The 27,821-nt window shown below is 43.6% G+C and overlaps 1 protein-coding gene and 1 pseudogene across 2 annotated transcripts; both read right to left on the minus strand.

Moving 5' to 3' along the window:
- Positions 1 to 292: 292 nt before the first annotated feature.
- On the minus strand, positions 293 to 4,880 carry LOC309537909 (chemerin-like receptor 1 pseudogene; annotated as a pseudogene). The gene is made up of 2 exons (XR_014224746.1): positions 4,797 to 4,880; positions 293 to 1,460 (listed from the first exon to the last, which is right to left on the minus strand). The product of XR_014224746.1 is annotated as a chemerin-like receptor 1 pseudogene (transcript).
- Positions 4,881 to 15,430: 10,550 nt separating this feature from the next.
- On the minus strand, positions 15,431 to 27,049 carry LOC309537295 (sialic acid-binding Ig-like lectin 14). The gene is made up of 4 exons (XM_082232123.1): positions 26,829 to 27,049; positions 25,074 to 25,487; positions 17,299 to 17,380; positions 15,431 to 15,795 (listed from the first exon to the last, which is right to left on the minus strand). Exons 1-4 carry the CDS (start codon positions 26,935 to 26,937, stop codon positions 15,729 to 15,731), a joined length of 672 nt encoding a protein of 223 aa, XP_082088249.1. The 5' UTR covers positions 26,938 to 27,049; the 3' UTR covers positions 15,431 to 15,728.
- Positions 27,050 to 27,821: the final 772 nt, after the last annotated feature.

The following is a 27,821-nucleotide window of genomic DNA, read 5'->3' on the forward strand; positions in this document are numbered from 1 at the left end:
TAACAATCAATTCCTCTTCACATGGAGCTCTGGGAATTGTAGCTCTGGCAGGAAGATAGGGGTCACCTTACACATCTCAGCACCTTTAGCACAGCACAGTTACCAATGGCTTCAAGTAACTAGAAAGGAGAGTCTGACTAAACATCAGAACTTTCTGACAGTAAGAGCTGCTCAACAGTGGAAGGGTCTCTCTTGAAAGGTTGTGGACTCTCCTCCACTGGAGGTTTTTAAGCAGAGGTTGGGTAGCCATCTGTCATGGATGCTTTAGCTGGAAAAACAGAGACACTATATGTATTTTTTTAATTCAAGAAAATCTTTAATAAAAACAATTGAAAAAAAACAGTATTCATGGCTGGGCATCTAACTCAATCGAGGACTTGTCCTTGGTTCTGGAAGTGCTCTGGCTGCTGTCCTCAGAAAAGGCGTTCTCAAAGGCGGAGAAGAGAGAGTGTTTCAGCTTCTCCTTGAAATCGTGTCCCATGAAGACATACAGGATTGGGTTGAGGCAGCTGTTGATGAACGTCAAGCCGGAGGCAAAGGGGTAGCCAATACGCAAAACCCCCAACAGCTCAGGCTGCACGAGAAGTTTTGTCTCGAGGAAAGAGAAGACGTGATAAGGGAACCAACAGATGAAAAAGGCCACAATCACAGCCGTGATGACTTTGAAGGGCTTGCTCGATTGAGCCAAACTGTCCCTCCTCAGCTTCAGGACAATGGCCCCGTAGCAAACGAGGATGGCGCTGAAGGGAATGGCGAAGGCAAAGATGAACCGGCTGATGATGAGAGCTTGTCGGTTGAGATTCACTTCCTCCCTGGTCTTGCCATAGTTGTTAAAGCAGTTGATCACATTCTGATCGTTGGGGGATGGGGCGGTGTCCCTGAAATGTAAGTAGGGTGAACACAGCACCAGAGCCAGGATCCAAACACCCAGCGACACAAAGGAAGCCATCCGGGGGGTCCGGTGGTTCCGAGACCATACAGGGCACCACACAGAAATGCATCGGTCGATACTGATGACCATGAGGAGGTAAACACTGGCAAAGAGGTTGAAGAAAGCAAGAGTGCTGATCAGCTTGCACATCACCAGGCCAAATGGCCAATGAGCATCCAGGGCAATATAGACAACAGTCAAGGGCTGAGGGAAGGTGAAGGTGAAGTCAGTAATGGCCAAGTTGAGGAACCAAATTGTGTTGACCGTCTTCTTCATACGAAAGCCGGTGATGAAAATGACCAGCCCGTTACCGATGACTCCCAGCAGGAAGGCGAGGCTGTAGATGATCATAGTTATAATATTGATCCACTTGTACAAGTCATAGGTCCCTCCATTGGCCTTCTTCCCCAGAGAGGGGACAATCGAGGCATTAGAAGCATTGTCGGGAACAGTGAAAACTGGCGGTAGAGTTGTGTACTCCATTCCCTCCAACAGAGACTCGGCAGTCGTGTTTTCTTTCTTTTCCTACCTGGAAAAAGAGAGAGACTGAGAAGAACATAAGGAGCTGAGCAAGGGGTTGGACCAGAGGAGCTCCAAGGTCCCTTTTCCTTGGCTGGATCAGATTAATATCCATCCATTTCCCACAGAAGACAATCAAATGTCTCCAGAGAAGGAGAGAGTAGCCTCTAGTCCCTAGCACTAATTAGACTCACCACGCTTCCCAGTTTCGCCTGTCAGGCCATTTTATCCAAGATACATCCACTTGCCCTATAAGACACCAACTATGTGTCTGGTGGAAACCTGGCTCAGTCAAAAGGGTGTTTGCACAGGAGTGTAGTGCTAAATTAATAAAGTATAGGGTCCCTTCATGATACTTGCAGCCATGTCACCTCACAGCCATGCCCCCTCAGTCATCCTCCTTATAGTCACCACCCTTCTAGGATGGTTTTTATTTTTATGTTTATTTATTGAATTTATAAATTTATTCACAGAATAAAATCAAGATATAAAACCACAAAATACATAACAAAAACAACAACCCAATAGCCGCCCCCCAAACCCCACACATTTTAGAAGGGCATAGGATCATACAGCCGTCTGGGTTGGTAGCGACTGCTACCCAAAACCCTGGAGAGCCATTGCCAATACTGAGCTAGATATGGTCTGACTCTGTACAAGACCACTTCCTGTGTGCCTGTGATCCATTCTCCAGAGTTCGTTTTTAAAAAGGTTAGTTCTACTCTTTGCTTCAAGAGAAGCTGCCTTCTTCAAGTTGATGGTATAGGACAGGGATCTCCAACTCCTAAGAGACTGTGATCTACTCCCGGGGGGGGGGGAATAGCAGTGATCTACCTATTGGGGGGGGGACCCAAAGTTGCTGAGCTATTTTTTTGGGGGGTGCACCATAAAATGCTCCCCAGGTACTAAACCCGGCAGCGATGTCTCCATCTTCCATTTTTGCAATCGTGCACGATTGAGGGACAGAGTGAGGGGGCACGGCCGGATGCTCTTTCTACCCCGTTATCACCCGGGGATTGGCCTGTTGATCGCAGTTGACTGGTTGGACATCCCTGATCTAGGGCAACGGTCCCTAATGTGACACCCATGGGCATGATGGCATGTCAGAAGACTTGCTGCCATGCCCATGAGACTCTCTGCCTGCTTTTGAACTGTTTCTTAACTTTCTTTTCCAGCAGAGCCACTGGGGGTGTTGCAAAACATAATGCCAACTGAGATTCCAGCCACCCAAAAGATGTTGCACTTAACTTGATACCATGCCCAGATCCCTTGTAAAAATGGCAATGAAAAGAAAAAAAAGGGTGAAACCAATTACTAACTTCTGCTAAAAGAATTTTTTATTATTATTGGGAGGAGAGTGGAAGGGGATGGGGAGAATGTGGCTCTGCATTTGAGACAAGTGAATCGGTCGATTTCAGTTTTTTTTCCATTTTTCCTTCTTCCAAGTGAATTGCTCCACATTTCTACATCTCCCTGTGGTTTGGTTTTCTTTCTTTTTACCCATCAAATTAACCCCCCAGCTAAGCTGTTTTTGGTAAAGGCAGGCCCTTTTTCTGCCTTGTGAAAGCAGATGTCCACAAGCCTCAAGAAGGTTAGCTTAAGCTCTTTCTTGGTGTGAGGTGGAAACATAACCAAGGATGACGAAATGCTGTTTCACAAACTGAGTTTAGATTACACAGTGGAAGAACATGAAGCTGGGAGGGTGAGGTAGATCCTTCCGGGGGGGGGGGCGGGGAGTAGAGTTTCCTTCATAGTACATAGCGCAGGGTGGGCTTCTCCTCTAGCTTAACAGTGGTATAAAGGGGGTCATTTTATAAAACACAGCTTCTTTCTCCCTGGTGAAAATCTCTTCCAGCCCAAAGATGTCACAAATTCTAGCTCTAAGCTATTTTGTAGAGCTATTAAGGATCCAAAAGATCATTCCCTTATCATTCATCAATATGGGTTGGGAATCTCTCGTCCCCTCAGTACTTTCACAGGAGGAATTCTAGCACATGAAACTTAGGTTTGCACAGTTAAAGTGAATTAAAGCATTAAGTGCAATGAATCTATTTTTTGAATTAAAAGCAACAGACTCTTCATGGTTAGGAAAAGACACAGAAAAATATGGGATGAACAAATGATTTCCCTCCCCCCCTCCTCAGGAAGGTGTATAACTACTGCACAAGCAACCCAGGGTGAATGTTCATGGTCATATAACAGTTCCATGAACATTCAGAACAAATGTGTAATAAAGACCAGACAACTCTCGGGCCCCATGCTCTCAGCCTGGCGCCCCTGAGAGCCCAGAGCCCAGATGCTCTGCACCCCTAGCACCTATGGGTAAGACAGCCCTGCTCAGTGTTTGGGCTGAACGATGGGCGTGGAGATGCTCCTTCAGGTATACTGGGCTGAGGCCATTTAGGGCTTTAAAGGTCAGCACCAACACGTCGAATTGTGGGAGCCAATGTAGGTCTTGGCAGTCGCTCCCAGTCACCAGTCTAGCTGCCGCATTCTGGATTAATTGTAGTTTCTGGGTCACCTTCAAAGGTAGCCCCGCGTAGAGCGCATTGCAGTAGCCCAAGCGGGAGATAACCAGAGCAGGACCTGATCACAACTGCACTCTTGTGATTCTCAGCAACTGGTATTCAGAGTCCTATTCCCTCACACATTAGGATAGCCTTGGTGCTAAGGGTCTAACTCAAGAGAGACTAGAAGCAGAAATGGATGTGATTTAGGGTGCAGACGCTAGAGTCGTTTGCTATTTGTCAGTTCCAATAGCAACTGGCCAGCTCTGCACCTCCTGAGTTGATGCCTTGGAAAGGGGCGTCGTTACTTCTGATTTTTGCAATCCGGCTGCCACCTCAAGAAAATACCAAATCCCACCAAAACGCATAAAAAATTTAAAAGTAATCATTTTAAGAGAAAAAAATTCTGCCCATGCCTTATTCTGTGAGGAAATGCTTTCAAAAATATGTACGTGAATGTGTTTTCTCTGAGGACCTTTAGAAAATTGCAGATCAATGTGGAAAGAGAAGGGAATGGGTTTAACTAGTGGAATCTACCGGGGTCAGGAAGAGACAGAGCTGTTCTTCTCCAAAGTTGAGCTACATGCCTTGGGTCCTCCAGCCTTTACTCTCCTCTCTGTGTAGAACTGTTACTGCTCCCTTTCTCTCTCTCTTTCCCCAACCTGTGCTTTTTTTAACAGCTGCTTTTGGGACAGAGGCAGTATCCCCCCTGAAGGGGATGCAGTGATGAGTGAAGTCGCACTTAATAAATTTCTCCTGTTGTGCATCTATTCTAAGACTGTCTCCCCATCAGGAAAACGGAAGATGACAACCCTCCTGCCCCACCTTGATGTACTTACGTTACACACGAGGATGATGAGTTCTGCCGTGTCTCTGACTTCTATCTGTACTCTGGAAATGTGGCCGGATTCTGCTAAAGCAGCACGCTTTAATATTGCAGGAAACAGGAGGAAGAAGCAGAAAGAGGAAAGAGGAAGATGGTTTACATTGTTGTGCAATTCAGTAAAAATTGAATGCGAAAACTAAGTACAGGACACACCGTTCAGTTTTTGTCCCGGAAAGCCGCAGTGGGAAGTGGAGAAAAGGGGGCAATTAGGTAATTCTTGGGTTTTTACAGGTTGCTTAGCCACCAGTGCTCTGATTCATGTGCAATTTCATACATAAGCTGGTTGTTAGATCTCCAAATACTGCAGTCAACTGCACTGTAAGCATCTTGTTGGAACTCTTAATATTGCATAATGAAGGGAATCATATTATGTCACATAGGATTGCTGTGTTTGCAAAATATATACATAAATGTTTCTCTATAAGGAAGTCAAGTGAGGTTATTCCATGTTTTTAAATATGTTTATAACAGAACTACAGAATGATAGGCCACACAAAGCTATAAAAAGATAAAGTGTGCAAGCTGTTTTGCTATGAGCAAACCTTTTCAGCAAAAGTCTGAATATAAAATATATAGAAATGCTGTAATACAGAACAATTTTTTTTTTCAGAACGGAGGGAAGGACGAGAAAAGCAATTATCACATTGTTCAAGGAAATCTTGGCATTAGTTCATTAATAATTAGGACGATAGGGATGCGGGTGGTGCTGTGGTCTAAAAACCACTGAGCCTCTTGGGCTTGCCGATCAGAAGGTCGGCGCTTTGAATCCCCGCGACGGGGTGAGCTCCCATTGCTCAGTCCCAGCTCCTGCCAGCCTAGCAGTTCGAAAGCACATCAGTGCAAGAAGATAAATAGGTACAGATCAGGTGGGAAGGTAAACAGCATTTCCGTGCGCTCTGGCTTCCGTCACAGTGTTCCATTGCACCAGAAGTGGCTTAGTCATGCTGGCCACGTGCCCCAGAAAGCTGTCTGTGGACAAACGCCGGCTCCCTCGGCCTGTAAAGCAAGATGAGCGCCGCAACCCCAGTGTGGTCTATGACTGGACTTAACTGTCAGGGGTCTTTATCTTTTTTAATTAGGACGATACAGTGGATCTGGAGAAAGCCTAGCCCCAGTTCACCACAAGCTGTCCCACCCAGAGTGATCCAGCGCTGTCAAAAGGCAGGGCAAATGAGCCAAGGTGGAGGAAGGAGGAGAAGGTGGCCACTTCTAAAGGGTCTACTTTGCTGGTGTGTTACCTGTAGGACTGAACTCTCCTCTCACCAAGGTTCAATCCTGCTCTCTGCGGTATAATCAGGAGGAGAGTGGGGAGGAGAAGCAGCATTTCTTTCTTCCTCCCCCCCCCCACCCAACCGCCTTGGTAATATGTCACCCTGTTGTGAGGCCAACATTTGATGCCCTCCCGCCAGCCCTCATGGCACTGGCTTAAGATGAGCTTTGGGAAGGAGGCACAAGGCTCTGGCAGGGTCCCAGAACCCTCCTACCTCCTTCCCAAAGCGAGCGCTTAATAATAATAATAATAATACCTTTATTGTCATTGTACAACCATTGTACAAGCCTCCCCCCACAAACACTCAATCTCTTATCGAACAACACACCACCTTGCAAATCAATTTCCCTATGTTATTTTCCATTCAACAGCCTAATAGCCCACAGATAGAAGCTATTTTTTAGCCTGTTGGTACGGCTGATTATACTTCTGTATCTCCTGCCCAAGGCTGGAAGATTAAAGAGGTGATGGCCGGGGTGTGAGTCATGCCTGATAAATTTTTTTGCTCTCCTAAGGCAACGATCCCTTGAGATGTCATCTAGCGGACTCAAGGGACAGCCCATGTTATCATGTGCTGTATTCACCACCCTCTGTAGAGACTTTCTGTCCATGGCTGTCAGGCCAGCATACCACACTGTGATACAATATGAAAGGACACTTTCTATTGTGGACCGGTAAAAGGAGTTCATCAATTGTTGTTTAACATTCCTCTTTCACAAGACCCTGAGGAAATGGAGTCTCCATTTATTTGGTTTATATTTATTTGGTTTTTCAACTTAAAAATTTGCAGAGCTATATCAAGCAAAAACAAGATTCCAAGGAATCTCCTGGACTTCCATCCTCCCCTTTGTGGGTCCTATTATTAATCAGTTCCTCCTGCATCTTTTATGATAATCCAAACCTTTACCTCTTCCATTATATCCAGAATTCAGTCTTAGACTACAAGGGATATTCCAACCCTACTAACGATTTTAACTAATTATAATGGTCTTTAAGATATGTTATCAATTTCCCCCATTCTTTTTTAAAATTTTGGTCTTCCTGATTTCTGATTCTTCTGGCCATTTTAGCCATTTCAGCATAATCCATTAGCTTCATCTGCCATTCTTCTCTGGTAGGAACTTTATCCTCTTTCCATCTCTTCTTTCCATTTTCCAGTGAAATCCATGCAGCCATGAAAACAACATTTTTTCAGTGATCAGGGAGGGAACCCCTAATTTTAAAATAGGGCTGGTCCATGTGTAATAGCGTGTGTCAATCTGAATTTTTGGTGTGGTTCATTTCTGTAGATCATGACACCAGAAGAGCTAGTATAAAATATACCCCTCAATTAATTTTCTTGACCCTGGTACTAGTTCTTATCTCAGACGTGTCCTGGAAGCCACAGCTAAAACTTCCTTAATACTTTATGTAAAGATTAGGACAGCAATCTGATGTTGTCAGCAGAATTTAATAAACTTCTCCTATAAGAAGGATAGGTTCTGCATAAATGCTAGAAAGAGAAACTTAGAATTTGGGAAACAAGCAAGATCATTTCTTTGGGTCCTTTCTCACTAGGACCATGTCCTTTCAAGCAGAGTAAACAAAATAAGCACGAGGCAGGATCTTAATAGGAAATAATAAAAAGGAAACAAAAGAATATAGATGTTATGACAAGCCAAAGACAAGGGTTCTTTTGAATTCAGCAGCAATAACGACACCAGTGGAGAGAAGTTCAGTGCTTTTATTAAGTAGCGGGTGTAATGCAAAATGAAAAGCAGTGAAACAGTTTTAAAGCGGAATAATGTAACACAAGCAAGATAAGATACTACCCCCATTCAGTGACTGGGAGTTCCAGGGAATAACAACAGAGCGACTCCAACTGGGAAGTACATAGCACCTGACTGGTCAGGGCCTCCACTGAAGTTTAGACCCCATCCGGAAGATTTAGATACTTTATTTTTTATATATAATTTTTGTTAAATTTTCTTTTTTACAATTTAGAAGACTCATATAAACATCCTCAAGATATCAGTGACTTCCCTTCTTGTCTTTCCATGGTTCATTCTGCATATCATAAATCCCTGAATATTTTACATAAACTAAACCATTCGGTAGTCCATTGTTACATCCATCAAAACTTATCTATGCTGTTGAAACTATCTCAATTCTGCCAATGTTTTCAGGTGTACACAATTTCCCCCCATATATGCCAATCTTCCAGCATTTCCCAATCTTCTCTAAATGTATGTTCTTCCTGTTCTCTTATCCTTATATGTTAAGTCTGCAAGCTGTACATAGTCCATCAGCTTAAGTTGCCATTCTTCTTTAGTTGGGAGCTCACTCGTTTCCATTTTGGGGCTAACAAAACATGGTCTGCAGTAGTGGCATACATAAATAACCTTTTTTGACACCTGGGAATTTCCATCTGAATTATTCCCAACATACTTTAGACCATGGGTAGGCAAACTAAGGCCCAGAATCTGCCCCAATTGCCTTCTCAATCCGGCCCACGGATGGTCCCGTAATCAGCGTGTTTTTACATGAATAGAATGTGTCCTTTTATTTAAAATGCATCTCTGGGTTATTTGTGGAGCATAGGAATTCGTTCATTTCAAAAAAAAATTCAAAATATAATCCGGCCCCCCACAAGGTCTGAGGGACAGTGGACCGGCCCCCTGCTGAAAAAGTTTGCTGACCCCTGCTTAGACCCTTAGTAGCCATGAGCTGGCTAGCCTAGAATCACAGAATTTTAAAACCAGAAAGAACCTGGAGGGTCATCTAGTCCAACCCCAACCCCATGGAATGCTGGAATCTTAATCCTCCCATGTGATTAGGAAGTATTCTGGCAATACTACGAGTTACTATGACTTCTTTGAATTCTATTGTTTTGATGGGTTTGTTGCTGTTTGCTTTATATACTTTTGTGGTTGATATTATAGGGATTGCAATATTTGTGGGTGTTTTTAATGCTACCGTGATCATTTTGAGAATTCTAAGGAAAAATCATCTTCCGCAGAAACTGCTGCTTGCCTTCTATCACTGTGCCATTGAGAGCGTGCTCACTTATGGCTTATGTGTGTGGTATGGAAGCTGTACTACCCGGGACAGGTTGGGGCTGTGCAGAGTTGTTAAGGCAGCAGAGAGCATTGTTGGCTGCCCACTCTCCACCTTAGAGCAGATTTATGTCACAAGGTGCCATAGGAAGGCACTGGACATATTAAAAGATCCATCGCATCCTGGTCACTGTCTCTTCGAGCTCCTGCCGTCGGGACGGAGATACAGGACGGTGAAGACAAGAACGAGCCGTCTTAAGAACAGCTTCTTCCCCAGAGCGATCTCGGCCCTGAATGGGAAGCCTGGACTTTGAAAGTCATCTAATCTTCCTTGCTGTTTTATACTGTATTGTTTTAATTAGTGTTTTTATAGTTGTTTTGATTTTGTGTGGAGTGCCCTACCTGGGTGGATGGAGCAGCCAAGTAATTTCGTTGTCCCCGAGAGGGGGCAATGACAATAAAGATATTATTATTATTATTATTATTATTATTATTATTATTATTATTATTATTATAAATCACTCAACTCAACACCTGTTCCAGAAGTCATTGATGGGGTGGTTTGAGGGATGTTACATCCCAGGTAGCCCCACGTCTTGCTGACTCTTATCCCTGAAGCACAAACAGTAAACTCAGACAAAAGCAAAACAAAAACCCTTGACAGTAAAGGGTTTGACCCTCTTAGGGTGTGCCACTACAGCTTCCCATGAGAGAGAGTTCCATAGTTTAACTATGTTCTGCATAAAATAATTTCTTCTATCTTTTTCTGATGATAATTTTTATTATTTTTCAACTACAATCCAATAATAGCCTCATTATAACAATACCAATATATAATACAATTACTAATACAGATACCAAATTATATAATTTAGGTGCCCCCCCCCACGTGCTGGAATTGATGATTTTATGGTTTTCTTTATTTCTGCGTTCCAAAATCTAAAATTTAAAATGCATCTCTGGATTATTTGTGGGGCCTGCCTGACGTTTTTACATGAGCAGAATGTGTGCTTTTATTTAAAATGCATCTCCGGGTTATTTGTGGGGCATAGGAATTCCTTCATTTTTCTTTTCTTTTCAAAATTTAGTCCGCCCCCCCTCCCAGGTCTGAGGGACCGTGGAACGGTCCCCTGCTGAAAAAGTTTGCTGACCCCTGGTCTAGTTCAACCTCTTGCAATTCAGGAATATGTAGCCATCCCATATGGAGATCGAACCTGCAACCTTGGCGTTATCAGCACCATGCTCTGGCCAACTGAGCTATCCAGGCATGTCCACAAGTTGTAGTGCTATGTGAGTGAGAGACAAGCTTTCCCTTTCCCACTTTTCTCTATGTCACATTAATTTTTTTAAACTTACATCAGATCCCTTCTTACTCATCTTTTCTCAAAACCGCTTCATCATTCTGGTTCCTCTTTTCAACTCTGCATGATCTTTCCTGAGGTGACGTGACCAGAAGTGTACCACAGTCCGCGCTGGATTTACATGTAAGCTAAACAAGCTATAGCTTAGGGCCCCACTCTCTTGGGGGCCTCCCAAAAAATTTAAAGGAGAAACAACTGGATGCACATTTCCAAAATATAAGATAAAAAAACACCAAATAAAATTAAACCTACATACAGCAGCAGTGTTTTGTGTTGTGTAGTCTCCTATGATGTAAGTAATGGGCCCCGCCTGTTAGCCTGCTCCCTAATATCACTGGTTTACTAATTTCTATATATAGGGTGCCTACATTCTGCATGGACTGTTATGGGCAAATGGCTTTAGATACCTATTAGTTCCATAAATTACCATATAGCATATATTCAACACAAAAAACAGAGACAATTTGTTGTTGACAAAGGACAGGTGGGCATATAAAGGGCCCCATTACCTTCAGTAGTTTAGGGCCTCATGAAACCTCAATCCGGCCCTGACCACAATGTTCTAAATGTGGCTGCACCATAGTTTTGCATAATGGCAACACAGTATCAAAATACAAAATAGCCGTTGCTTCTGATGCTGCTCAAGTTCAGTTCCAGCCCTGATAAACTGTTGATAGAGATTCACTTCCTCACTAGATGCCAGGAATTGAAGCTAAGAGCTTATTTATGCAAAACAAGCCTACTCTCCTAACTCTGGGCCACAGCAAATATGCTAAATCCTTAAAAGACAAATGTTTTATGTGTTCTCAAGTCTGGGAAATAAAGAAATGGCCTGTTCTAGATGGGACTGCACTTGTCTTGAAAGAACAGGCTTGAACCTTCTTCTAAAGCCAACACTGGCACTGGAGGCTCAGGTAGCCTTAGTGGCTGTGAGGGCCTAATATTTCCAGTTACATTTGTTCCCTCATCTACAGGCTCCCTTGGACAGAGATAACTTAGGGCACTGTACTCCATTGCTCTGGTATCTTCCAGATTGGAATGTTGCAACATGCCGTATGTGGGGCCAGTTGCATAGCACGGATTGCCAGTGCCCGGGACCGCAGAGAGGGTGGGAAGGAGGGAAACAGATGGAGTACACATGCATATTCAACTGCCCAATAGAGTCTGCATCACCCAGGACATCTCAGCTCCAAAGATAAGAGAATGAGCCTTGGTCTTCCCCACCACATCAGTTCTTATGTCCTTATTGTTTCATTCCAGCTGAGGGAAAAGAAAAGATGACTGTGAAGGAGAAAAACACATGAAAGGGAACGAAAAACACAGCTACATCCCAGGTCTCTGATCCAGGAGGACTCTGACCTCGTTCTTAACTGTTGGACCATATCCAGGGGCATTTGAACATCTCTCAAAGGGGGAACCAGAGCTAAGTCACAAAGGAACTCCCATGTGATCAGAGTCACCAATTCAGCTGTTTTCCATTCTGCTTGTCTGCCAGTTCTTTCCCTTTTCCAGTTGTTTCCTTCTCTCTTGGTCAGGGCTGGTCCACACCTGAGAAGCAGTGAGGTAGTTGTCTCAGGACAGCAAGATCTGGACAGCTGGTATTAAATTTAGGGGATAGCACACATTAAAATGCTGCTTACAGAGCTGATTTTTAAAAGTGATTTTATTTATATATTCAGACAGCCCATAAAATTTATACACCATTTGTTAAAAACCACAAAGCATTTTACAAAAAGATAAAACAGTAAATGTTTAGTGGGAAGGGGCAATATTGGAGCAGCATGGGAAGATGTTTGTGGTAACATGAGCAATGAACAGGGACTGGGTATTGCGGCAACTACTCAGGAGTTACAAAGATTCTGCAATGGGTCTTGGGATAGATTCTCCCACTTCAAAACAGGGTACCCAGAATGACCCAAGGCTGGATTTAGGTTTGATGAGGCTCTAAGTTACTGAAGGTAATGGGGCCCTTTATATGTCTAGCTGTCCTGGAAGTTTGTAATGAGATCTTAGAGGGAAAAAGGGCACCTGAATCATGGAAAGAAGCATATATCTCACTCATACCAAAGACAGAGACTGAAAAGACTCAACTGAAGAACTACCGCCCAATTTCATTACTTAATGTGGATTACAAAATTTTTGCAGACATTTTAGCAAAAAGATTTAAAAGAGTATTGATGGAGAAGATTCACAGAGACCAAGCAGGCTTTCTCCCAAAGAGACACCTTTCAGACAATGTTAGGAATATAATAGACATTTTGGAAAAACTAGAGGTGAACATAAATACTAAAGCAGTTTTGATATTTGTGGATGCGGAGAAAGCCTTTGACAATATTTCTTGGAGTTTTATGAAAAAGAATCTTCATGGGATGGGGGTAGGGCAAGGTTTTGAGAATGGTATGGGTGCAATATATTCTGAACAAAAAACTAAGTTGATTGTAAATAATGTAATAACTGAGGAACTTAAGATAGAAAAAGGAACACGACAGGGGTGCCCAATTTCCCCATTGCTTTTTATTTCGGTTCTGGAGGTGCTGCTGAATATGATTAGAGAGGACCAGCAGGTTAAAGGCGTAAAGGTCGGAGCTAAACATTACAAGTTAAGAGCGTTCGCAGATGATCTTGTATTGACTTTGCAAGAGCCAAACACTAGTACGAAAAGAGTGTTGGAAATAATCCAACAATTTGGACAGGTAGCTGGATTTAAATTGAACAAACAAAAAACTAAAGTCTTAGGGAAAAACTTAACAGATATGGAGAAGAATAAGTTTCAAGAAGAGACAGGTTTGACGGTGGTCAAGAAGGTGAAATATCTAGGGGTAAATTTAACATCTAAAAATTTGAACTTGTATAAGGACAACTATGAAAAATGCTGGTCAGAAATTAAAAAAGATCTAGAAATATGGTCAAATTTGAGATTGTCAATGTTAGGCCGAATTGCAGTGATTAAGATGAATGTATTGCCTAGAATATTGTTTTTGTTTCAAACTTTGCAGATTATTGATAAGATGGACTGTTTCAAGAGGTGGCAGAAAGATATTGCGAAATTTGTCTGGCAGGGCAAAAAGCCCAGAATAAAATTTAAAATACTAACAGATGCAAAAGAAAGAGGGGGATTTGCCCTGCCGGAATTAAAATTGTACTATGAAGCAGCAGCGTTTTGCTGGCTGAAAGAGTGGATGCTCCTCGAGAATACAGATATCTTGGATTTAGAAGGTTTCAATAACGCATTTGGTTGGCATGCATATTTATGGTATGACAAAATCAAAGTGCATAGTGCCTTTAAAAATCACATTGTTAGGAAAGCGTTGTTTAATGTTTGGATGAGATATAAAGATCTGTTGGAAAACAAAACCCCTAGATGGTTGTCACCTTTAGAGGCTAAGGCACATAAGAAAGTCAATATGGAGGTCAGATGGCCAAAATATTGTGAGATTTTGGAACAGGATGGAGAGAAATTGAAATTAAAGAGCCATGAAAAACTAAAACCCAAAGTACAAGATTGGCTCCACTATTATCAAATAATGGAGGTTTATAAACAAGACAGGAAAATTGGCTTCCAGGTGGAAAAATCAAAACTTGAGACAGAATTGTTAGAACCCAATACTATGAATTTGTCAAGAATGTATAACTTGCTGTTGAAATGGAATACACAAGATGAAACAGTTAAACCAGCTATGATTAAATGGGCACAGGACATTGGTCATAACATTATGTTTGCTGACTGGGAAAGGTTGTGGAACACCGGTATTAAATTTACGGCATGTAATGCCTTAAAGGAAAATGTGATGAAAATGATCTATAGGTGGTACATGACCCCAGTTAAGCTAGCAAAAATTTACCACTTGCCTGATAACAAATGTTGGAAATGTAAGGAAACTGAAGGTACTTTTTATCATCTTTGGTGGACATGCCCGAAGATTAAGGCTTTCTGGGAAATGATATATAATGAAATGAAAAAGGTATTTAAATATACCTTCCTTAAGAAACCAGAGGCCTTTCTTTATGTATGCAACAGCAGCAGCAAGAATACTGATCGCAAAGTATTGGAAGACACAAGACCTACCCACCTTGGAAGAGTGGCAGATGAAAGTGATCGACTATATGACATTGGCGGAAATGACTAGCAGAATTCGTGACCAGGGAAAGGAGACTGCGGAAGAAGAGTGGAAGAAATTCAAGACTTATCTTAAGGACTATTATAAACTTGCTGAATGTTAGAATGTCGAGGTTTTTTAGAAAGAAAGGGCGGCAGTAATATAAGATCAGATTAAAAAAGGACTATGATGAATTAGGGCCGAAAAAACATTTATAAGTTGCTATAAAAATATGGACATGAGGATGCAGAAAGGGGAGGTATGGGGGAGTCCGAGGAAAGAAGTTTATGAAAGGACATTATGAAATAATGCTTGTTTGTTTGTCTTTTTATATGTTTGTGTGTTATAAAAAAACTTTGTAAAACCAATAAATTTTTTTATAAAATATATATATATATGTCTAGCTGTCCTTTGTCAATAGCAAATTGCCTCTGTTTTTTGTGTTGAATATATGCTATATGCTAATTTATGGACCTAATAGGTATCTAAAGCCATTTGCACATGCAGAATTCAGGCACCCTATATATAGAAACGAGCAAACCAGTGATATTTTAGGGAGCAGACTAGCAGGCGGGGCCCATTACTTGCATCATAGGAGCCTACACAACACAAAACACTGTTGCTGTATGTAGGTTTTATTTTATTTGGTTTTTTTATCTTATATTTTGGAAATGTACATCCAGTTTTGTTTTCCTTTAAAAAAAATATTGGGCTCCCCCAAGAGAGTGGGGCCCTAAGCTATAGCTTGTTTAGCTTATACGTAAATCCAGCACTCGATTGACCTCATGTGGGCTGGTCACATAATAGTCCAACACTACATTTACAAGCTGAGTGCATGAAGTCTGGTAAAAACTATTCCAGTACATGGCTGCATATGGAACTGAAAAGCTAATCTACATTTGTAATTAAGAGGCATGAGCCCCCAAAGCTGCAGCTCGTTCGGATTAATCTTGGGTGCATGTGACCTTGTATGTGTGCCTTGGGGCTTCTCTCTGCATTGGCACAATGTCATTCCTTGAGGCAGCAGAATTCAAGCATGGCCACATATGCATGTGATCTCATTGCCTTTCCCACAGGGAAAAAACATGCATCCACCTTAGCATTTCTTTGTAACCTCTTGCATCAGTGGAACCTTCCTCTTGTTCGGATCCCAAAAAGCGTCAGAAAGAAGAAACAGCATATCAACACCCTAAAGAACAATACAATGGAGAGATTAAGAATATAAGAATAGCCAGGTGTGGATCATCAGTTTGTTTTTGTATACCCCATTCCCTCATACTTGCATCCAAAGTGGCTCACAACATAGTCAATGAACTGTGACAACAATCCAAGCACAAATTAAGAAAGGTACCCCTTAAGTAAAGGTACCCCTGACCATTAGGTCCAGTCTCAGACAACTCTGGGGTTGCAGCGCTCATCTTGTTCTATAGGCCGAGGGAGCCAGCATTTGTCCAGAGTGAAACCAGAGCAGTGCACAGAAACACCGTTTACCTTCCCACCAGAGTGGTACCTACTTATCTACTTGCACTTGATGTGCTTTCGAACTGCTAGGTGGGCAGGAGCAGGGACCGACCTACTGATAGGCAAGCCCAAGGCTCAGTGGTTTACACCACAGTGCCACCCACATCCCCTAATTAAGAACATAGTCTCTAGTTAACTGAACATACAATTGCAGCCTTTGTCATTTTAGCTCAATAGGTGATGTGCTCCAATATTTCGCTAATACGCTGCTGATTTATACTTTTTTCCCCAGCTTGGAAAACAATGCTTTGAGGACTGAGGAGGAGGGTGGGTAAATTCTTACTGCTATTGTGCTACAGGACAGGTACAATGGCACCCTTTCCCCCCTTTTAGTACTCTGGAAGTAAGGTAAAAGGGAAAGGGAAAGGACCCCTGGACGGTTAAGTCCAGTCAAAGGTGACTATGGGGTTGCAGCGCTCATCTCGCTTTCAGGCCGAGGAAGCCGGCATTTGTCCAGACAGCTTTCCGGGTCATGTGACCAACATGACTAAGCTGCTTTTGGTGCAACAGAACACTGTGATGGATACCAGAGCGCACAGAAATGCCGTTTAGCTTCCCACCACAGAGGTACCTATTTATCTACTTGCACTGGCATGCTTTCGAACAGCTAGGTTGGCAGGAGCTGGGACAGAGCAACGGGAGCTCACCTCATTATGGGGATTCGAACCGCTGACCTTCCGATCAGCAAGCCCAAGAGGCTCAGTGGTTTAGACCATAATGCCACCTGCATCACCTACTCGGGAAGTAGACTCTATAAAACATGCCCTCCTGTTCTGTAATTTCTACGCCGGAGATGAACAGCATACCATTGTCCCTTTGCTGACCAAACTTGTGGGGAGGTCAGTTCCATTTTATGTTAAATACCTAATGGAAGATTAAGACCCAGAGAAGTCACTGGCAGTAGCTAAATTTCTACAAGTAGCAATGAACGGCCATGTTCAGGGACTAACTCGAAATTACTGTAGTTTTATGTGATGGCTCTTATGTTGCATGTGGAATTCTGTTTTGCTCTGAGATTCTTGTGTACAGTACACTTTTTTATTTCTGACCTATTGATTGTAATGAATTGATTGACTGATTGTTGCTGTTGTCATTTCCTCAATATCTGTCTTGTTTTTCAGTCAAACTGACTGCCAAGGCAAGTATCAAAGCCAGAAGAAGAACCACTTACTTCATCAGGAAAAGGGCTAACAGGAAGAGAAGAGTATCGTTCAATTCTCCGGACTCTACAATCAGGCCCTCATTATGGGCTCCTGTGAGGATAAAGAAAGATTGAAAAGAAGATCAGGGAAGCACAATAATGTTTAGAGAACCCCAGGACTCCAGTATAGACCATCACCACCATGAGAACATCCAGGAATCTGGATCTTGGTGATTGTGGTTTGTACAAACTACAGTTCCTCATATTCCAAACAGGAAACTGTGGTTTTGTTATAAGCCCCAAACAAAAGGTTTGAGCTTCCTTCTCTCCCATACAAAGAAGCCTGGGCAGTGCAGAAGCCCAAAGCTCAGACTCTCATTCTCATCACAACAAGATAGATAGATAGATAGATAGATTCTTTATTGTCATTACACTAGTGCAGCATTGCACAAGTGCAACGAAATTGGATGCCAACCCTTAAAAACAACAAAAACAAAACAACAGCAACAACCAACAAACCACCTTCCAACCACACCCACACCCACACCCATCAAACTCCCCGGTCTCACTATCGAGTTACAGCATTCAAAAAGGACACAGCTCTTGGATAGAAACTGTTTTTCAGTCTATTTGTCCTTGACTTGATGTTTCTATACCTCCTGCCAGAAGGCAGTAGTGCAAACAAACTATATCCCGGGTGAGATGGATCCCGCAGGATGTTGTTTGCTTTCCTAAGGCAACGGGAACCGTACAGTTCTTCCAAAGGTGGGAGAGGTTGACCAATAATCCTTTGGGCTGTGGTTATGACCTTCTGGAGCACCTTCCTCTCCCTAGCTGTACAACTGGAGAACCAAGCACAAATACAATATGTAAGTATGCTCTCTATGGAGCCTCGGTAGAAGGACACCAGCAGTCTCTCACTCAGATTGTTCTTTTTTAAAAGTCTGAGGAAATAAATTCTCTGCTGGGCCTTCTTCACCAGAGCAGTGGTATTTGCGCTCCAAGTCATGCCCTGATCCATAGTCACTCCCAAAAACTTGAATTCCGCCACCCTCTCCACCCGTTCCCCGTTGATATACAAGGGCTGAATGTCCGCCTTTTTTTCCCTGTAATCCACTACCAATTCCTTGGTCTTAGCCGTATTGAGAGCCAGATTGTTCTCTCCACACCAAACACAGAGCCGCTCCACCTCGTCCCGATAGGCGGACTCATCCCCTCCCGAAATGAGCCCCACCACCGTAGTGTCATCAGCAAACTTGATGATTTTGTTGCTGGAGTAGATGGCTGTACAGTCATACGTATAGAGAGCATAGAGCAGGGGACTCAACACGCAACCCTGTGGTGAGCCGGTGTTAAGGCTGAGGGCTGTGGACACATGTGACCCTACTCTAACCCTCTGAGAACGTTCTGACAAAAAATCCAAAACCCAGAGACAGGTGGAGTTGGGGAGTCCAATCGTCTCTAGCTTGGACACCAGTCTATGGGGGAGGATAGTATTAAAAGCAGAGCTAAAATCCACAAACAGCAGCCTCACATAATTCCCCGGCCGCTCCAGATGGGACAGAGCAGCATGGAGAGTGGTGGTGATGGCGTCTTCTGTGGATCTATTTGCCCTGTATGCAAACTGGTAGTTGTCAAAAGTTGATGGAAGACAGGAAATAATATGACGGCGCACCAGTTTCTCAAAACACTTCATGATGATTGGAGTCAATGCAACTGGTCTGTAGTCATTCAAACTACTGATTGTGGATTTTTTAGGCAGAGGGACAATAGTTGACGACTTCAGGCAGGGTGGGACCATAGACTGGTGTAAGGACTTATTGAAGATCTTAGTAAAGACCCTCGCCAGCTGATCCGCACAACCCTTCAACACCTTTCCAGTGATGCCATCAGGTCCAGCCGCCTTCCTCGGATTCACCATCCTCAATACTTGTCTCACCTCGTACTCTTCTACAGTGAATGAGGGGCCCCTATGGGCTGGTGGCTGTAATACCGGCGTCTCAGGTGGCTCCTTCTCGAAGCGAGCAAAGAAGAGGTTAAGCTCCTCCGCCAGCAAAGGGTCACCGTCGACAGCGCCAAGGTTAGGTTTGTAGTTGGTAATATGCTGAATCCCCTGCCACATCTGTCTTATGTTGTTATTTCTTAAATTATCCTCAATCCTCTGCCTATAATCCAGTTTTGCCCGTTGAATACCCCTCTTCAAATTTGCTCTTGCCACACTATAAAGCTGCACCTCGCCCGACCTGAAAGCCCTGTTCCTTTCCCGCAGCAGGCACTGGACCTCTCCATTCATCCATGGTTTTTGATTGGGATAAGACCGGATGGATTTACTTACTGTGACAGTGTCTGTGCAATGATTGATATAGCACAGTACTGCCGCCGTGTACTCCTCCAGGTCCGAACGATCGAAAATATCCCAATTAGTTCTCTCAAAACAGTCCTGCAGCTGGTGAATAGCACCTTCAGGCCAGATTTTAACAGATTTTAATATTGTAGGAGCCCGTTTCCTGAGTGGGATATATGCTGGCACCAGGAACAGAGACATATGGTCGGACTGGCCCAGGTGTGGCAGCTGTAAAGCCCTATAGCCGTGATTTACATTCGAATAAACTTTATCCAGTGTCTTATCCCCTCTTGTGGGGCATTTCACATGCTGATAGAGCAAATAGAAAAGCCAAGTTTGTCCTCTGGTTCCAAAGAGCCAGAGAAGCACTCTAGCAAATATCGTATACTTGCAGGAACTCTTCTCTCACTATCTGCTAGTCTGTGCTTTAAGATCTACAGAGGAGACCCTCTGATCCCACTGATGAGCATAGCTCATGGGGCTGTAATGTGCAGAGGACCTTTTCAGTTGTGTTACCCCATCCATGGAACTGTCTCCCCTAAGGGTACAGTTGGCTCCCTCCTTGTTGAGTTTCAGGCATGGCACAGCATGAAAACACAGCTCTTTAAGCCAGAGTAGTGCTGTTTGGTTTTATATTAGGATTCCTGCCCTAGTTTTCTTTAATGGTTTGGATTCTGTAATGGCAGGACTATTTACTTGATTGTCAGTATACGTTTTACTGCTTTATTGTGTATTTTGTTAATTTAACAGGAGGGAGGTAAAAACTGCTCTTGGGATTTTTATTTTTATGAAGACTGGTCAAAACAGAATAAACACATAAACAAAATAAACAAATGAATCCCTGCAGAGAAGCAGTATCCTTCGTTTTATCTCCAATTCACTTTCCTGGTTTAACTTCTTTTTAAAAAGCAATATTCCAGCTGGCTTAAACTAGCCACATAATTTGCAATTCAAATGCAGAAGCTAATGTGGGTCCCAGAAAAATGCCTTGATCCCGAGGTAAACTGAGTTGCCTTTAGTAGCCTGAGTAAATAGACTCTTTGAAATTGTGCTTTTGCTGAAGGTACAGTTGCAAGTGAAACTGGTGAAACTGTCGTGTTCTCTTGTTACTTTTCCTATTGCCAGGAGATGTAAAGTTGCTAATGCAATCTTGCTATATTTATAGTATTGGAATTTTGTGGTTTTAAAATATGCTGTTATATTTGCTATTATGTTGCAGTTTTATTATGAAATTGCTCTTGTAACGCTTGATTTTGAGATGCACGGTGGTACCTTGGCTCCTGAACGGCTTGGCTCCCAAACAAATCGGCTCCCAAACGCCGCAAATCTGGAAATAAGTGTTCCAGTTTGCAGATTTTTTTTGGAAGCCAAATGTCCTTTTCGTCTGTCGGCATTGTTTCTGGGGCCAATCAGAAGCCAAGCCTTGGCTTGCTAACATTTTGGAAGTCAAATGGTCTTCCAAACGGATTGATTTCAGGAACCAAGATACCACTATATTCCTGTTTCCGTTGTTGCAAGCTGCTTTGAGCATGGTTTCTTTTGTGGAAAAGAGGGAAACAAATAAAATAATGGAGGAAGGAAGGAACAACGATCAGATGATCAAATGTGGCCTGTATGTGTTCATTAAAAGGTTCTTACATGAGTTAGACAGGCTATTTTACTTTCTTGGGCTCCATGATCACTGCAGATGGTGACAGCAGCCACGAAATTAAAAGACGCCTGCTTCTTGGTCGAAAAGCAATGAAAAACCTAGACAGCATCTTAAAAAGCAGAGACCTCACCTTGCCAACAAAGGTCCATATAGTAAAAGCTATGCTTTTCCCAGTAGTGATGTATGGAAGTGAGAGCTGGACCATAAAGAAGGCTGATCGCCGAAGAATTGATGCTTTTGAATTATGGTGCTGGAGGAGACTCTTGAGAGTCCCATGGACTGCAAGAAGATCAAACCTCTCCATTCTTAAGGAAATCAGCCCTGAGTGCTCACTGGAAGGACAGATCGTGAAGCTGAGGCTCCAATACTTTGACCACCTCATGAGAAGAGAAGACTCCCTGGAAAAGACCCTGATGTTGGGAAAGATGGAGGGCACAAGGAGAAGGGGACAACAGAGGATGAGATGGTTGGACAGTGTTCTCGAAGCTACCAGCATGAGTCTGACCAAACTGTGGGAGGCAGTGGAAGATAGGAGTGCCTGGCATGCTCTGGTCCATGGGGTCATGAAGAGTTGGACATGACTAAACGACTAAACAACAACAACAACACCCACAAATAGTCATATGAATCCCCACTGTGCTTAAGCAGTCCTTAAAATTCCTAGGGTTGTATCCAAGACCAGTCTTACCTAGAGTGGAGCCATTAAAATTAATGGACCTGATCCACTTAGGTCTATCCAATGGGACTTCTCTGAGTAGAACCTAGTTGGATGCAACCTCTAAAGTCTGGCATCCACTTCATTACCTGTTGTAGTGGAGTTTAGCAGAAACTGCAGAGTGTGGTTTCCAAAAGGGCTTATCCCAAGGCAGATGATGGTAAGGTCTCCATCTAGGGTTCCTGTCCAGTTTAAGAAGCTGGTGACCTCCTTCCCTCGGACCCAGGAAGAGACCTGCAGGTTCCCATTAGTATCATTACCACTGAGGACCTCCCCACCCAAATGCCACTGGAGCTGGCCTGGAGGGCTGGGGTGCAGGGAGCAGGTACAGAGGAAGCCATTGTGTTCGTGCCAGCATGTGGCATTTGTCCGGGTGTTGCTGAACCCAAGGGCATCTGGAAAGGAGGGGGTGGAGTAAGGGAGAATTAATTATATACAGGGAGGGAATCTCTGCCTGTGATGGCACAACAGAGCAGTAGAGGGCACACTGCAGATGACAACAAGCAATGCTGAAAATGTTATCTAATACAGAGATTATAATATATAATAAAATAATAATAATTTTTTATTTATACCCTGCCCTTCCCGGTTCAAAAACCGGGCTCAGGGCTGCTAACAACAAATTTAGAATACCTAATTGTAAACACAGCATAAAATACAGTATAAAAACATGAATAACAATAAAATTCAAAGTTCAGAAATCAATTTAGGGGAAATCCATCTAATAAGCATGAGATAATCACCAGGGCTCGCTGGCTGAATTAGCCCTACTTGGGCCAGCGAGGAGGCCAGAATTAGCTGTGGTGTCTCGGAGCAGGTAATCTTCATAAAAGGGGAGGGAGAGGGAAGAGAAGGGAAATAAAAGATCGGGCTGAATTCAAATTAAAGGCCGGGCGGAATAGCTCTGTCTTACAGGCCTGATGGGAGGAGGTTAAATCCTGAAGGGCCCTAGTCTCATGGGACAGAGCATTCCACCAGGTCGGAGCCATCACTGAAAAGACCTTGGCTCTGATGGAGGATAGTCTGACTTCCTTGGGGCCCGGGACCTCTAAACTATGGTTATTCATGGACCTTAAAGTCCACTGCGGGGCATACCAGGAGAGGCGGTCCCGTAAATAAGATGCTGCTGGGATTATTTTAAGGAGATGATGCCTTGAGAGTCTGTTGGGACTAGGGCTGGGGAGGGGATTGGTTTTGTTGGTATTTTAACGAGAAGCTACCTAATTCACAATTTCTGAACGAACCCACAAACCGAAACAGAGCTGCCCTTCAAAATTCACTCTTCTTCAATCCTCGAGATGAAGCTTTCCAGCCAACTAAGGTATAGAAAAATGGATATACAGTGGTACCTCGGGTTACATACGCTTCATGTTACATACACTTCAGGTTACAGACTCTGCTAACGCAGAAATAATACCTCAGGTTAAGAACTTTGCTTCAGGATGAGAACAGAAATCGTGCGGCGGCAGTGGGAGGCCCCATTAGCTAAAGTGGTTCCTCAGGTTAAGAGCAGTTTCAGGTTAAGAACGGACCTCCGGATTGAATTAAGTACATAACCAGAGGTACCACTGTATTACAGAAAAGTAATACAGATATATATATATATATATATATATATATATATATATATATATATATATATATTTAAAAAAACCCACTATACTAGTCAATATTACACACAAAAATATGTTTATTAGGAGAAATTCACACTAGGATGCTGATTAATTTTTATGAGAATTTTCTTTTTTTTGTTACAGAGGGTTTACTGTGGTGAACTTCTCAGGGACCTCTGTAGAATCACTAAGCTCCCTTCCTCCCCCCACCCCCACCCCAACTTCATAGTGTTTGAATAGGATGTGAAACAGCAGAGTGTTCTTATGTGGGAAGAAAGATATGAATCCCTGTGACTCACATGTGTGGGACAAATAACGAAAGAATTGGCTGGGTGCCTTGATTCGAAACATGGGACTTTGCACACGCCAGCGGGAGAGAGCCCCCCGAGAGCAGAGTTTAAACACACAAAAGTCAAGCAGCGGTATAGTGTTAGGAACATAGGTTGTGAGACCCTTTTGTCCTGTTTAGTCCACTTGCAAATAGCAAGTGTTTTTGCCTGCAATGCAGGATGCCTGATTTTGCAAGTGAAAGCTTTGCCCATGTCACTTAAGCAGAGTGTTGTGGTGATTTGCAAGTCCAGCTTCCACACTGTGCTGATGACTCCATGGAGATCTGTTCTATGTTTTGGGCTCAGTTGACCAGGAGGTTTTGGATGGGGTCTCCAAGCACTCTTTCCTCTTTCCAGCAATTCCAGGTTCCCCACTTTAATGTCCCTTATGAAAAGAATTGCCTCCCAGAACAGAATTGCCTCTTTCTTTTGACTTACTCTGGGAGCTTCCTCCAGATCCACCTTTTCTCTGAAGTCCTTGGCCCAACCCCTAGTCCTCACATTTTACTCTTCCTGTAACTGAAATAATGCATATTCTTTCTTCCCTTGTTGATACCTGGACTCCATTATGCTGTCCTTCTTCCAGGGAGTTACAGATTGCAAGCACTTAGGGGCAGAGACCTGTCCCCTTCTACTCTGTGGAGAGCTCTGCATAATCATGACATAATCATGATAATTCCAGCCCTACAATTCTATGAACCAAAATAAATCAAGTAAGCAGCTTATGCAGACAAACCAATTGCATTTTTCTCTCTCCTTTCTGGTTCCAGGGAGAGGTGAGGCTGTACCTGACATAGTTATATATAAGAAGACTTTTCTCTAACCACAAAGCATCAAATAAAAACAAACTTGTCAAGGAACCAGGGGCATTGTGAGAAACTTATGGGATGAGGGCACAGATATATGACACAAACTAAAAACTGCATGTGCAAATTCCCAGCTGGCTCTGGGAAATCAAGATGGTGCCTAGCTGGACTTACATCAGCATCATGTTTTACACTGCATCTAACCAACCAATAGGCAAAATAATTTGAATTATTAAGGGAGCAAGAGGTACCAGGTCCACTGCAAAAGGCTTAGGGCTTGAGCACCCTGCACCATCCCCTGAACAACAAGGAGCAGTAAGCAGAGGAGGAATGGAAAACCCACCTACCTGTCACAAGAAGCTGAAATGAAGCATCCACATAGCTATAGAGGACTTCCTGTCCTTTCTCAATTCTAAAGAAGTATTGCCCCTCATCTTCTAACTGGACATCACTGATGCTGAAGGAGCAGTCACCTTGCTCTGGGTTCCCTTCTAACTGGAAACGGTTCTTGATGGAGAGGTAGATTCTCTGGCTCTCATCGTTGGTGGCCACAAGATTACCTTTGACATAGCGTTTGGAAGAGGGAAGATAGTGTCTTGTCTCCGCATTCTTAAACCAGTAACCAAATAGCTTCTCCGAACTGTTCTGGTGCTGATTGTTGTAGGTGAACTGGCAGGGAGGGTGAACATAGAGGCCTCTCTGCACATAGACGGAGGCAGGCATTGTCAATGTAAAGCTAGGGCTTAGCTGACTCACCATACCTGCCAGAGGAAGTAAAAGGAGGAGAAATTAACGGGTTAAAATTATCTGATGTTTCGAGTTTGCCATCCACCCCCATTCTGTACATGAGGGTACAGTCCTATAGTCCTTGGGGAGGCGTCTGAGGGGGTCATGGGATGCATCAGAGCTCTATCTGCCAGGTCAGAGAGAGAGCCGATATTGGCAAGGGGAACCTGATGTCAGACACACACACACACACACACACACACACACACACCGTTCTCAGTTGTCCTAGTAATCTCCATAGCTCCTTATTGGCCCTATGAACATCAGTAGAGCCAATAAAGGGACAGGGAATGTAGGGGCAGCGGTTTTGGAGCATGACAAGGATGAACTGATGGGAAGCCTCTGAAGGATATATAGAGGGCCCAAAACAGGCACTTACTGTCTTGAAAGACCTACATTGGCTCCCAGTACGTTTCCAAGCACAATTCAAAGTGTTGGTGCTGACCTTTGAAGCCCTAAACAGCCTCGGACCCGTATACCTGAAGGAACATTTCCACCCCCATCATTCAGCCCAGGCACTGAGGTCCAGCTCCGAGGGCCTTCTGGCGGTTCCCTCACTGTGAGATGTGAGGTTACAGGGAACCAGGCAAAGGGCCTTCTCGGTAGTGGTGCCTGCCTTGTGGAATGCTCTCCCATCAGATGTCAAGGAAATAAACAACTATCTGATGTTTAGAATTATTTCTGTAGCCTAGACTACACAGGAATGGGCACAGCTGACACACCATTGTTATTATTATTATATATTTATTGATACCCCGCTTTTTCCCCTGACAGGGACTCAAGGTGGTTTACAGATAAAATATGAACAGTTGAAAGTACAGGGGGGAAATCCCAATAATTAAACAACAATTAAACATTAATACATTTTTTTAAAAAAACCACTGTCTGTCTGTCTGTCTGTCTCTCTCTTCCTCTCTCTCTCTATATATATATACAAACAAAATATATACGAACAAAATAAAAATAGCACAGCACCAGTCCTTTCATTTAAAACAGTCAGTTCCCAAAGTCTGTTCCTCACCGGCTAGTGAAAGGGCAAAGAGGAGGGAGCAAGTCTAATTTCTCTAGGGAGGGAGTTCCAAAGTCTGGGGGCAGCCACCAAGAAGGCCCTCTTCTGCGTCCCTATCAAGCATCTCTACTAAGCTAGGCAAAGGCATTCCTGACCCCCATCACCTCCTGGAAATCTAAATGCAAGGCTGAATCAAGGAGCACTCGCCCCTCAAATGCCGGCAAACCCGGTTCTTCAATCAGGGTACCATCCTACCCCTCTTCCAGAGCCCTTCTGACCAAGAACACATCCATCTTGTCATGCTTACCTTTGCAGAGCAGGGAGAGGATCAGGATTGTTGCTGTCATTATAGAGGAGGCCAAACTTTCAGTCTTCCTGGGAATGTTTGGAAGCCTCAAGCTCTTCTCCCCCTTCATCCCTTTTCAGCTGTGATGCCCTTGGACAGGGGACCTGCCAAGGAGATAGCAGAGAGACCCACCTTGGGCGTTTTCTTTTGTGAAGGGGAGGTCAGAAAGCCTACTGTGCTCAGTGGTCCTGTCTTGCAGCTCAAACAGCAAGCCCTGGAAACCTCACTCAGTTGCGTCTCCCGTTAGGGTCAGGTGCAAAGAGGGGAAGAGACCAGCTGAACTGTCACAGTTCGGTTCCTCTTATTGGGTTCCAAAAGCAACAAATGGCCGCAGAAGAAGGGATCTGAGAATGGGCTGCTTGACACCTGTGAATCAAGAGCAGGGTGTATCTAGGGGTTGGCCCCTCGAGGGTGCAAAAATTGTGTCTCTCCACTCTGGCTCAAAGGGATTAGGAATCCACCCACCTGTCTGCTTGTCCCCCAGGCCTCTCCTCTGCTCTGGGTGGCCAGGCGAGGTGTGTAGCCTTCTCTGGGTGCCTCAGTGGAGGAATCTGGAGGAAAGTCAGAGAGAATGGGCAAGAGTTGCAGAAGGAGAAAAAAGAAAGGGGAAGAAGAAAGAGGCAGAAGAGAAAGCAGCAAGTGGCTGCAGAAGCCAGGGCAGAGGGTTGCTGCTTAAGGCACAGGTGTAGAGAAATAGAGGAAGGAAAACTCACCAGAACAAACACTAAAACACTAGGGTTGCCATATTTCAAAAAGTAAAAACCAGGATGCTCCGAAAGTTGTTGAGCTTTTGATTGACTTGCCTAAGATCCAGGGCAAAGCACCACCTTTCGGAAATTCCACCCAGACGTCAATCCCAGCACAGTGGTACCTCGGGTTAAGAACTTAATTCATTCCAGAGGTCTGTTCTTAACCTGAAACTGTTCTTAACCTGAGGTACCACTCTAGCTAATG

The sequence above is a fragment of the Podarcis vaucheri genome, assembly GCF_965113315.1.
Source record: "Podarcis vaucheri genome assembly, chromosome: 7".
Lineage (NCBI taxonomy): Eukaryota > Metazoa > Chordata > Lepidosauria > Squamata > Lacertidae > Podarcis > Podarcis vaucheri.